The 14,084-nt window shown below is 37.4% G+C and overlaps 1 protein-coding gene across 3 annotated transcripts in view; it reads right to left on the reverse strand.

The window, feature by feature from the left end:
- Positions 1-3,053: 3,053 nt before the first annotated feature.
- ngly1 (N-glycanase 1) overlaps positions 3,054-14,084 on the reverse strand; it is a 36,008-nt gene continuing 24,977 nt past the window's right edge. For 2 of the 3 annotated variants that reach the window (XM_033047081.1, XM_033047099.1), the window contains 4 exons: positions 13,464-13,634; positions 6,986-7,171; positions 4,042-4,234; positions 3,054-3,945 (listed from right to left, as the gene is read on the reverse strand). In XM_033047081.1, coding sequence (XP_032902972.1) covers positions 3,752-3,945; positions 4,042-4,234; positions 6,986-7,171; positions 13,464-13,634 — 744 coding nt within the window. In that variant the 3' untranslated portion in view covers positions 3,054-3,751. The remainder of the gene's footprint in view (positions 3,946-4,041; positions 4,235-6,985; positions 7,172-13,463; positions 13,635-14,084) is intronic. The other variant, XM_033047091.1, reaches the window with a different exon arrangement.

Raw genomic sequence — 14,084 nt, forward strand, 5'->3', positions numbered from 1 at the left:
CGTGACGTCCTTGATGCATCTGGTGTAGAAGGATCTCTGTGTCAATGATGACGGTGTCGGCGTGGCCGGCGGCCGGCTTTTCATCAGGGATATGCTGAAGTTGGTTCAGCATCAGTATTTGGAGGGGTCAACACTCAACATTATTTTTATCGCTCTCAAAAATAATAGCAGACTACACATTTCCCACAGTTTTGAATAATGGAAACTGCCATGTGTATTTATCTTTCATTCATGTCCCCCAACCATTTATCTGAGGACAGGAGTTGCTTTCCTGCCAGTAACATGGAGTCAAAGATTCTTTGTTAGTGTGAAGACCGCGTAGTCTGAAGAAGGGGTTCGGCCCGAAATGTTGCCTATTTCCTTCGCTCCATAGATGCTGCTGCACCCGCTGAGTTTCACCAGTTTTGTGTACTTTAGCTAATATACATTTCCCCACTTTCCAATATACGGACGAGGATGATCTAAAATCATCTACAGCTTGCTTTATTTATTCAGTTAAATCCATTCTCCTAGCATTAGCTCTTCAAATTCTCCAACATTCTCTATGTCCTATTGACGCAATTCTTAGTTTATGGTTCCACCCTGGAATGCTTTAAGAAATACAACTAAACGTATACAAATAGTAAATCAGAAAATCAACAATTTTGAATAATTTTACGTCAAAAATACAACCGTAGTTTTTTAGTGTTTTGCGTAGAAGTAGCAACATGGAAACATAACTTTATCCTCAGTCTGAAGAAGGGTTTCGGCCCGAAACGTCACCTATTTCCTTCGCTCCATAGATGCTGCTGCACCCGCTGAGTTTCTCCAGCAATTTTGTGTACCTTTTATCCTCAATGAATTTGGTTGAGATGCCAGCAATTTGCTGTTATTAGTTTAATAACTATCCTTTTCTAATTACTTGTGTATTCCTTTTTCCATCATTTGCCTACATTGGGGTTGCCTTTACCTTTAATGTTAGCCATTGCCAAACTTGGTGAACTGGGAATCTAGGGATAAACTGTAATTTTGCATGCTCAGTAAAGTATGATTTAACTTGAAGGTAATATACACATCCAATTGAAAATTCTATGAAAAGTGTTACTACGTAAAAGTGGTACTACATCTCAGTAACTGGGGAAGTTGAAGACACCCATCAAGTATGTAGTGCAAATTAAATTCCAAATTTGCTGATCATATAAAAATGTAAACACTCATAAACGTAAGAAATAAGAGAGGGAGAGGGGAATTTAGACTCCTTCTTCACCTTACCACCATGACCATAAATACCCCCAGTGCTCCAAATTGTCAATACTACATCCATTTCCAAAGATCAGAAATTTCTTCCCAACTAAACAGGCAAAAAGCCATCTACTTCATTTTCCCTAGCCATTGCAATGATTCTACATCCTGGTTTCATCATAAACCAGGATGTTCAGATCCTGTCAAATCTGACTTTACATAGAGCCTTGTGTTACATATTGACATATATTTGTACTTCTGCTCATTTTGCACCAAATTTTGCAACTGCCTCAGCACATACTCTGAAACCCTTCGCCCATTCTCGATATCACTAGGCTTTACCATTCCAAGCCATTCATAGGAAGCTTCCTTCGTTCTACAGCCAATAAACAAGGCCATCCAAAATGCCATACTCTAAATCCTAAAATACTTTTCTGCCACCATACATTTTGCTGAACAAGCCAAACATCTCAAAAGTAATTCTCATCCCTCCCGACAAAAGCCTCATAAGCACCATCACTAAAAATTTTAGCACCTAATAATTCTGCTTTCTTATACACCTCTGATTTTGATCACTTTTACTGGCAGTAATAGAATCAACCATTGATTTTCTATATTTCTAATTTACCTCTCAGTAGGTGCAAGGTGCTCCTTGAAATCTATCTATTTTCTAACCCAAGTTCTTATTGTGGCTGATTAGCAAATTATAATTTATAACAGTCCTGAAAAATATAATTAATTGTTTTTGTGCTATGAAGAATGCTACTGAAATACAAGTTCACAGAGTAATTTGTATTACATTTCTACAACTCTGGATAAAGTTTATATTGGATTTAATGGCAACTAATTTATTTATAACTTCCAGATCAGAACGCTGCTACGTATGAATATCAAGTAAATTCTCCTTGAGATTAGAAATCTGAAATAATAATTCAAATCTTATTAGCACTTAGCGAGATCGGTGGGCGCTATCACCACATACCGTAAACCAGATTCTTTGGATTACTGCCAATTTCTTCCAATTTCATTAAAACTGTTCTAAAAATGTTAATCTTTTCTCTCCATAAATGTCACCTGACTTGCTGAGTACTTAAGTATTTTGTTTTCATTTGAAATGTAAACATTTTCATTATCCTAGTCTATACATTTCTTATGAATTTTAAATCTTTACGTTTGCTGAGAAATAAACCCAAGCATGTACAGCATTTCCTACAAGATACGGTCCCTGTTGTCATTTACGTAACCAAAACAATAATTTCACTCTAAAAATAACCCAACCTTCCTTTGATAAAAAATATCTTATTAGCCATTGATAGATACAAAGTGCTGGAGTAACTCAGTGGGTCAGGCAGCATCTCTGGAGAGAAATGAAGGGTTGGAAGATTAATTTTCCAGAAGAGGGGAAAAGTCTGAAGAAGGGTCTGAAATATCACCCATCCTTTTTCCTCCAGAGATGCTTCCTAACCCTCTAATTTACTCCAGCACATTGTGTATCTTTGGTATAAACCAGCATCTGTAGTTCCTTCCAAAACATATTAGCCATTAGTGCTTTATTCCACTAATTTAGACTAAACACTCTGTGGCCTCAAACTTGCCAACAAAAATGAATCATGTCACAATTTACTGAAAATTGTCAATGACACACCCTTTCTATAGTTCGTTAATATTTTCTTGTATCATTCCTATCAAAATCTGTCTGAAATAGGTTTGTGGTAAAATGTACATATGGACAAACATTGCTGTGTTTAGAAACAGTATTGCAACAAACCACACATTTGAAATAAATGCAGCAGATGTGCAGCGTGCATGAACATTAAATCTGAAGAGAAAGCAAAGTTTAAGCCATTTATTGTTTATTTAGGCTAAGATGTTATCTTGTTAAAACTGTTTATTTTTTTACCCTCATTGTGTAGATCGTGGAAATCACATTCATGGAAATGTTCTGTTGGGCCCCTATCCTATCTACATTATGTCGAGTAATGACAGCTCTGGCAATAATAGAGCAATTCTAAAGATACAAAATTAAAGTATCCAGCATTAGCTATAAAGGATATAAAAATACATAAAATTCATCAAAGTGTGCTAGTTTAATGGTCATTTAAAAAAGTGATTCAAAAATTGCTCTTATATATGACATCATGTTGTGAAGACATTTGAAAATAAAGCAATCAATATCCAATTATGAAGTAATGTGTAAACACGGCAGCTAATTTTGTGCAATAGGCATGTATTGTTTTAGATCCATTTACACCATAATGGATATATTATGTAACATTGAAAACACAATATAAAACCCGAGATGTCAACTTTTATTCACCAAATGATACTGGAAAAAAAACCCTTATACTTTGTATTTTAATTATATTCTCCTTTGTAGACAAGTGTTTTAGTAAGTCAATCAAGATTCAATGAAAATCTTGAATACTTTGCAAATAATGATACTGAAAATATTTTTAGTGCAAATTTCTGTTCTATTGAATGTATTAATATAAAAACAAACATGGTTTGAATTTGAAATCTTCTGTTGATGCTACTGATATTCATCTTTAATCTTAATATCCTTAAGAGTTATTATGAGTTCCATAGGATATTCATGATCATCCAAACTTTGTCTGAAGAGTTGTGTATGCTGCCATGCAACATCGCCATCGCCACCACTCATCTCAGCTTCCAAAATTAATTCAGTAGATCCATTAAAATTAGCAAATGAATGAATGTTTTGATCTAAATTAAAGAAAGAAAGTATAATTAACACCACTTTTACCTACTGCTTTTTTCCAAATTATGTGAATCAAGGGAAGAAATCATCAAATGTAATACCATAGCAATACACACCCCCACTTAGATCTACATTGGTCAAATTTGAATGTAGATGCCATTGAATATTTCCAGATTGAAATGTCTGGCTGGTGGATCGAATAGAAACATTGACTATCTTCAGTCCCACTGAACCGCAATCAAACTTCCAACTAACTCTGGCAGATGCTGCTCCTTCTGTTCGAGCAATGTATACCTGTTTAAAAAGAAATATTACACTGTAGTAAGTTGCATATAGCTCTGTAAACAATTCATTATATTCTTCTTATAAAATATATTGTGGATGTCATGTTCAGCACCAATTGACCAACAAACAATTACAAGACAATAATTTATACTGAAGAGGCTAATTTTTGATACTCCGATGGTGGGAATGACAATTTAAAACCAATAATAAAAAATAAAACAAATGACAGATATGACTTCATTAATTGGAATTTAATCTGAGTGTATGCATGTTTTTTACACCACTACAAAACAAAACACGACATACATTTCAATTCTCCCATTGTTTACAGATCTTGGTCTAGCTTGCATAAGAGACTTTTCTGTTTTCCCTCACCCACCTTCCTCTGTACAATACTGTCATCATAAATGCCAACTCTTAGCATGGTCTGCACTACAAGAAATGCAAACTTACTGATATTTTCATTCCTGTATTACTCCTTTATGCACATTCAGATGTCCCTTACACTTTGTACTTTGAATCTGCACAGAAGCTTTGACTAAAGCAACTGAGAATGAAAATACAGTATCTAATGGCTCAGGCAAAAAAAGATTCAGAAAGAGACTCCCAACTACTGTTACATTTCCACTCAAGATTCTTCTTTTGCATAAATAGCAAAATAGTATTTTGTTTCATCCTATGGATGAAACAAAATACAGGGCGGAGGTGCAGAACCTGGCGGACTGGTGCACACGTAACAACTTGTCACTAAACACCTCCAAGACCAAGGAGCTGATTATTGACTTCAGGAGGTCCCATAATGGAGAATACGCCCCAATCTCCATTTACGGAGAAAGTGTGGAGAGAGTGCCCAGCTTTAAGTTTCTGGGCACTCACATTTCAGAGGACCTCACATGGTCCACCAACACCGCTGCGCTGGTCAAGAAGGCACAGCAACGACTGTTCTTCCTGAGGACATTAAAAAAGACTGGTCTGCCCCAACAGCTGCTGACAACATTCTACCGCTGCACCACAGAGAGCATATTAACGTATGGCATCTCTGTGTGGTATCTCAGCTGCACGGAGGCGGAGAGGAGAGCTCTTCAGCGCGTCGTCCACAGAGCGCAGAGGATCATTGGGACAGAGCTACCAGCCTTGGAGGGCCTCTACCACACACGGTGCCTCAGGAAGGCCGTCAGCATCCATAAAGACTCATCACACCCCTGTAATGGACTGTTTGAACTACTTCCCTCCGGCAGACGTTACAAGGCCTTCTACGCCCGAACCTCCAGACTCAGAAACAGCTTTATTCCAAGAGCTATAGCGGCTCTGAACCGGCCCTGCTGAGTGCCCCCCACCCCCCCTGGACTGTCTCCCTCGGATGGTCACGACACACAGCTTATTTATTTATTTTACTTTTCTTTTTCATCGGTTGGAGCTGCATACTAAATCTCGTTGCACTGACGTGCAATGACAATAAAAGATATTATTATTATTATAGCTTGATGCATTATATTACAATTATGCAGCTATTTCATGTTTGACACAACTGCTCCATAGTAAGAAATGCAAATTAAAGAAAGCACAAACAGGGAGGAAGGATACAAGTGGCCTTTCTTAAAAAAAACATTTACAAACCAGATACTGCTGAATTTTAGTCATATTGGAAAGTAGAATTGTCACGTGGTCTTGTTGAACAACAGGTCCAACAACAATTCACCTGCAACTATCTACCAATCCTACAGGCCAGCTATGGATGTTTAACATCATAAATACAATAGCTAAAGTTCGAAATACAGCTCTATCAACACAATTGTGTACAAATTGAGCCCTTAGCAATGAAGCAGAAATCATATTCAACGACCTTTATCTTTGACAGTTGTAAAATAAAATGTCATTGAGAATGAGCAAGATTATATTATAACAATGCTAATCTTTAAAATGCCATCTGTAAGTACAGCTCAATATTTCAATTACATAATCCATGCAATGCAAAATAAATCATATTTTCAAGAGGTTATCTAGGTAAAGATCAAGTATCTTTCAACTCAAGAAAAAGATTGAACTCATTATTCTGAAGCTAAAGATCCAAAGTAAATGCACATGGTTAAACATAAGTATTTGAGGCTGAGATCAAAGACTACGTTTTCCTTTTAAACACGTATATAACATTTTAACAAAGAAACATATCTAGTCTGCAATTCCACAACTCAATTTTGTTTAGTACCTTTGGTACCCTGTTGAAGCAGTCTTTAAAGGGAAAAAAACATGGTATATAAATATTAAATACAAAATGCTGGCCTTTGCTCGTGATGGTCACATCTTGTGAATAAATAACAAAAAAACATTGATTGGATTATGAATAACTTGCAACAATTTAAAGCACTTAATCCCAACGGTGAGACAAATGCTGTTTCTCCAGAAGCCAGATTGAGACTCAGTAGTAATCCATTTTCCCATGTAATTATGTACTAAATCTGTAAACCTCTTCCCAGAAATCAAATATCAGTCTAAAGTCTTGACCAATATTAGCATGCCAATTTGAAGACATTGTTTGAGCAGCCTTTGGACAGAGGTCTTCAGTTAAATGCACCCTTTCTGGTTTTTACTGTCTGTTCTCCATTGTTCTCCATTATTAGAACCATTGGATCAGCTTTATGGCAATTAAACAGAAACACTTGATTTCACCCAAAGTTTATCAGAAATGTATTAAAATTAAAATCCCGAACGTAAAGTTACAAGGCTTTACCCCTTAAGAAAGCAGTGTACATAAAGCCATACCATTTTCCAGTCCTGTTCAACCTTTCGAAGCACAGAATTCATTTTCCAAACACCTTTTTCCCAGTTATGAATGATTTCATTGTCATTGGAGACTCGAATGTAGTTATTTTCAGCTGCACTGTATTTGAGATGAAATAACTTTGCTGTTTTTTCTTTTTCAGTAGCTAGAAAACTGAATCCATGATTCTGTGCAGGAAGATAATTACAAGGTGAAAAATTAAGCCCCATACCACAGAAGTCTCTGTGAACATTGTTAATTACATTATCGTAAAACATTACATTTCAGGGTAGAAAGTAAAAGTAACTCCACGTGCTTTAAATATGAAAAATTATTATACTGGGTAAATTAGTTGAATCAGTTGTGAAATTTCTTGTGCAAAATTCATAACACTCTTAATACATAATTTGCACTATTGCAACTCCAATTTCTTAAGTAGAACACCAGACAGGAAAGTGTCGGAAAAGATATCATGGAGAGAGGCAGACAAAAATCAGGCTATTCCCACTAGCAGGAGTCAAAAAGGATTGGAACGTTGCAGACTGCTTTTTTTCACTACAGGAAACATCAAAGTGAATTATAGGAATTAATCCATCAGAGCTGAAAACTCAATTTGGAGTACAAATCAAACAATAATGGGGGCTTGCAAGAAAGGTACTGCAATAATCATGTGAATTTAATCGTCAATGGACGTGACAAATCAAATTGTTGAAGCTATCTTGAGGACAAGTTCACAGGATGCATTTGGGATAGATTCCCAGATGCAATATGTTGAGAAACCAAATCAGGGAGCATGTTATTTACCATCTGCATTATGTAATGAGACAGAATTAGTTAATGATCTCACAGTACTGATTTCCCCAAGGAATGATCACAGCATTGTCAAATTTCAAGTTCACTTTGAAATAAGGAACTTGGGTCCAAAACTGGTGTCCCAAACTTCAAATAAAATCACTTTTCCAGGCTAATGCCAGCAACAGCTTACAGAGGGGTTATTTCATAAATCAGAGCAAAGGTACATTCTAGCGAAAAAAGTATCTAGATTAAATATACACCATCTGTGGTTACCCAAAGTGGAAGTTCCAGAAGGTATCAAATTGAAAGAAAAGGCATATAATGTTGCAAAGATTAACGTTCAGCTAGAAATTTGAGAATATTTTAGAATGACTGAAAAAGAGGGAAAAGACAGAATATGAATGTAAACTAGCAAATAACAAAACGAGAAAAAGCTTTAATTGGTATGCAAAAAAGGGAGAAGGTTGGTCTTTTGGAGGGATGAGACTGGGAAATTAATAAGGGAAAGTAGAGAAATAGCAGAGATGGTGAATTATTCTAAAATAATATCCCAATAATAACAAATAATTAAAGAGCTAAAGGGAAAGAGGGTCATAAAATAATATCTCTCACTCGAGAAAAAGTACTAGGCAAACTACAGTTTATAAAAGCAAATAATGGATGCATGGGTTGTAATCTACCATAATTCTCTAGACTCTGTACAGGTCCCAGAGGATTAGAAAACTGTAATGTTTCGTATTCAAGTAACAAGACAGAAACCAGAAAATCATTGCCTAAAATCTGTGAATGAGAAAATGCTGGAATCCATTTGCAGGATGTAATAGCTGGTAGAAAATCTTAAAGCAAGCAAAGTTAACATTTTTCATAAAGAAAAATCATGGTTGACCAATCTGTTGAAAGTCATGATGCAACTCTATAAGACTTTGGTTAGGCCACATTTGCGAGCGGTTCTGGTCACCCCATTACAGGAAAGATGTGGCTGCTTTGATTAAAGGGTTTCAACTACAGGGAGAAGTTGGATAGACTTGGATTGTTTTCTCTGGAGCGTCGGAGGTTGAGGGGAAACTTTATAGATGTATATAAAATTATAAGAGGCAGAGATGGGGTAGACAGTCAGAACCTTTTCCCCCAGGATGGAAATATCCAAAATTGGAGGCCATAGTTGTATGGTGAGCGGGGGAAAGTTTAATGGAAATGTGCAGCGCAAGGTCTTTTTTATATAGAGGGTGGTGGGGGCCTGGAATGCCAAGGGTGGTGGCAGAGGCCGATACAATAGTGGCATTTAAGAGGCTTTTAGATAGGCACATGGAAGTGTAGGGAACAGAGGGATATGGATCATGTGCAGGCAGATGAGATCAGTTCAACTGATCATCATGTTTGGCATAAACATCGTAGCCCAAAGGGACTGTTTCTGTACTAAATCGTTCTATGTTCTATAGAGTTTTCTGATCATTTAAAAAAATGAATAAGCGATTCCCAGAAAACATTTGATGAGATATCACAGAATAATTTACTGCACCAGAGTGCTAACTAGTAGAAAACAGTTTGCATAAATGGTTCACTTTCAGATTGGCAATCAACAATTGTATGAACGTGGTGAGGCTGCATTTAGAATATTGTGTTCAGTTCTTGGCACCACGTTATAGGTGAGAACTGTTCTCAGTACTCAGTTCTGGGCACCATGTTATAGGAAAGATGTTGTCAAGCTGGAAAGTGTACAGAGAAGATTTACGCGGATGTTGCCAGGATTAGAGGGTCTGAGCTATAGGGAGAGGTTCACTGGACTGGGACTCTATTCCTTGTTGCGCAGAAGGATGAGGGGTGATCTTATAGAGGTGTATAAAATCATGAGAGGAATAGATCAGTTAGGGACTAGCAGTCTCTTGCCCAGACCAGAGGACATAAGTTTGAGGTGAAGGGGGAATGATTTAATAGGAATCTGAGGGGTAACATTTTCACACAAATGTGGTGCATGTATGGAACAAGCTGCCAGAGGAGGTAGTTGAGGCAGGGACTGTCTCAACGTTAGAAACGGTTAGACGAGTACCTGGATAGGACAGGTTTGGAGGGATATGGGCCTGACGCAAGCAAGTGGGACATGTTGGCTGGTATTGGCAAATTGGGCAGAATGGCCTGTTTCCACACTGTATCACTCTATGACTAATTAGTGGGGTGGCACAGGGTTTAATGCTGGGTTCTTAACCATTCACAAGCTGTACTAACGACATATAAAAGGAAGCTGAGTGTTTTCTTGCCATATTTGCCTACAACACAAAAAAGGGCCAGTGGGAAAGCAGGTTGTGAGAAGCGTATCAAAATAAATTAAAAGAGCATGCTAAAAGTGGGCACATAAAGTATAATATGGGAAACATGGAAACATGAGGTTATTTGCTTTGGAACAAAAATAAAATATGTTATTTGTGTAACGTGACCAAAAACTTTACAATACATAAAGATCTGGGGATTCCAGTCCATGACCCACCAGGAGTTGGCATTCAGCTAAAACAAGTACAGGTCCTCTCCAGTTTACGAACCCTGATATGTAAAGCTTTAGGAGACTGGCTGCATAGATTTAGCTGCTGCTGCAGGTTTGCAATCATCTTCTGTCATGTGGGAATTTGGTTTGCGGCCACCTTTCCAAATTTCATATTGTCTAGATACGAACAGTATTCAGAACTGGAATCCTGCTATAACCTGGAGAAGACCAGTCATTTGGGTGGCCAAAGGAATGTTGGCCTATGTTGCAAAGGATAAGTATTGAAGTAGGAACATTTTAATGCATTTCTGTAGGGCATTGCTCATACCGTTTGAGCCTCTGGAGTAAAGGAAAGATATACTTAATTTGAAGGCAGGTTAAAAAAAAGAATTTATAGTTTCGGATAGTCATTTTGGGGATTTTTTTTAATCCCACAGATCTCAGAAGACAGTCATTGAATATATTCAAATGGACATTGACACGACAATTGAGTTACAAGAAAGTGAAGGCTATAGGGAGAGAGTAGGAAAGTGATGTAGAGGCCAAGTTAGGATCAGCCATGATTTTACTGAATGGTGGAGCAAGCCAACTGATCTACTCCTGCGTCTGATGTTTAGTGATCACATTCAGTATTTAACTGGTACACATTCCACGTTACTTTAAGTGATGTGTTAACGCAAGACGTCCTGAATGATTATAATAACGCCACAGGAATTTCCACGTTCAGCTAGACAGATGACAATCAAGTTTTTACAATCATGATTTAAATATTTTATTTGTCATACACAAATGATAAAAGGAGATAACACTAGGAATAGTACAGTGGAAACTGCAATTCATGCTACAACTGTCAATTTAACCAGATGTACAGTGACTTCCATAATGTTTTGGACAAAGACCCATCATTTATTTGTCTCTGTACTTCACAATTTTAGATTTGTAATAGAAAAAAAATCACATGCAGTTAAAGTGCACATTGTCAGATTTTAATAAAGGCCATTTTTATACATTTTGGTTTCACCATATAGAAATCACAGCAGTGTTTATACATAGTCACCTCATTTCAGGGCACCATAATGTTTGGGAATGAAAGTACTTATGTTCAGTATTTTATTGCATATCCTTTGCATGCAATGACTGCTTGAAGTCTGCGAATCATGGACATCACCAATTGCAGGGTGTGGTCTCTGGTGATGTTCTGCCAGGCCTGTATTGCAGCCATCTTTAGCTTATGCTTGTTTTGGCCGCCATTTTTATTACTTCACCATAAAAATGGCATGCTCAATTGGGTTCAGAATATGTGATTGACTTGGCAACTCAAGAATTGACCATTTTTTAGCTTTGAAAAACTCATTTGTTGTTTTATCAGTATGTTTGGGATCATTGTCTTGCTGTAGAATAAACCGCCGGCCAATGTGTTATGAGGCATTTGTTTGAACTTGAGCAGATAGGATGCGTCTATACACTTCAGAATTCATTATACCACTACCATCAGCAGTTGTATCATCAATGAAGATGTGAGCCAGTACCTTCAGCAGCCATACATGCCCAGGCCATAACTGTGGCGGTAGCTTTGGATCTTGGGCAGTTCCTTCTCTCCTCCATACTTTGCTCTTGCCATCACTCTGATATAAGTTCATCTTCGTCTCATCTGTCCACAAGACCTTTTTCCAGAACTGTGGTTGCTCTTTAAGTACTTCTTGGCAAACTGTAACCTGGCCATCCTATTTTTGCGGCTAACCAGCTGTTTGCATCGTGCAGTGTAGCCTCTGTTCATGAAATCTTCTGCGGACAGCGGTCATTGACAAATCCTCACCTGACTTCTGAAGAGTGTTTCTGATCTGTCAGACAGGTGTTTGGGGATTTTGCTTTATTATAAAGAGAATTCTACTGTCATCAACTGTGGATGTCTTCCTTGACCTGCCAGTCCCTTTGCGATTAGTAAGCTCACCAGTGGTCTCTTTCTTCTTAATGTTCCAAACAGTTGATTTTGGTAAACCTAACGTTTGGCTGATGTCTCTAACAGTTTTATTCTTGTTACTCAGTCTCATAATGGCTTCTTTGACTTTCATTGGCACAACTGGTGCTCATATTGATAAACAGCAATAAAAATTTCCAAAGGTGAAGGAAAGACTGGAGGAAAGACTAGGTGCTGCGAGCTCTCTTATACCTGCATTAAGGAGGCATTTAAACACACCTGGGCAATTACAAACACCTGTGAAGCCATATGTCGCAAACATTATGGTGCACTGAAATGGGGGGGGGGGGGGGGGAGAACAATGTATAAACACTGCTGTAATTTCTACATGGTGAAACCAAAATGTATAAAAATACCGTTATTAAAATCTGACCATGTGCACTTTAAAAGTTTGATTTCGTCTATTACAAATCTCAAATTGTGGAGTACAGAGGCAAATAAATAAATGATGGGTCTTTGTCCCAAACATTGTGGAGGGCACTGTATGTTTAACATGACTATTTTATGAGTGGCTCGCAAGAAATGAACCTAGGCCTATACTTCAAAAAGGTCCTTCTAACAGATGCAGGAAATGATTCCAAAGATTTGGGAAGATTTAATGCAGCCGATGTGAGTAAAAACAAATATTCAAATTATCAAATGCAACTTTTGCAAGATCATCAAGTAGGAATCCTCTATGTCTGGGGGAACTAGGAAGGTTTTAAGACCCACTGCGACTCAAGTAAGAAAGAGGAGGTTAACATGATCAATGTTTGGAGGGAAACGACACGAGGTGAAAAGGTCAATGATCATATCAAGATTTTCAAGATCAGTAAAGATTTCAACAAGTTCCATGTCTAAACTAATGTACAGCATTCACATAATGCTTCATGCAAAACAGACAGCCACATTCACCTGGAAACAATCCAACAAAAACTCTTAAGATTCACTGTAATGCTTCAAACACAATTTAGCAAAGAGGTGCCCTTAAATTGTAATCAAAACTAGAGGCCAATGTCACTTACAAATGGCAAAGGAACATGCTTTATAGTCCAATTTTGTTTGCTTGCATATGTGGAATAGACAAATTCTGAATTCCAGAAGATAGCAAAGGAGAGGTGAATGGAAAGCTTCTAATTATCAAAGTATGATCTTATAAAAAAAGAGTCAATGCCCAAAAAGCCAAATTTAATTTGGGCAACAATGGCGGTCATTGTCTATGTTTTTCAAATTAATAAGTAACAGTGATCACCTGAGCATGAGTTCCAGTTTCTCCTCTAGTTACTTTCCACAATACAGAACCTGATATTCTTCCACCGAGTTCTCCTGGATTTGGGGTTTTTGGCGAAATGAATTCGACAAGTTCAACAATGTACCGTTCCAAAAGTTCCTGCTTCCTCTCTTGTGGAAGGAAGTGTTTTCTCTGCAATTATAAAACAGAGTGAAACCACATTTCAGGTTAACCAGATGGGTCCATGTATATTGAGGCCATCTTGTTCAATTCATATTACACAGTACCCTTAATTATAAGACTAACTTTAAAAAATAATTTCTGATTGGATTTATTGCTTTACTTTTATTGCCAATACTCACTGCAGCATTTAACCAACTGCATTTAGTGAATAGCTCTGCTACCAGTGCCACCATTGTCAATTTCATTCCACATCTTAAAAACACTCAGTTTGGTAGATTTATTGGCCAATAGATTGTAATGAGTGCGTGGAACAAAAGCTGAAGAATCTGTGAAGGAGGATGGGGTGAGGGTTAAGAAAATATAGGGAGAATAAGTTACTCTGGAAATTGGCAGGGAAATGGGACATCACTATGAGCTGAGCCAATGTAGCCTCCATCTTTTTTCACTGTACCTTACTAC

This window comes from Amblyraja radiata, chromosome 2, assembly GCF_010909765.2.
Source record: "Amblyraja radiata isolate CabotCenter1 chromosome 2, sAmbRad1.1.pri, whole genome shotgun sequence".
Classification (NCBI taxonomy): Eukaryota; Metazoa; Chordata; class Chondrichthyes; order Rajiformes; family Rajidae; genus Amblyraja; species Amblyraja radiata.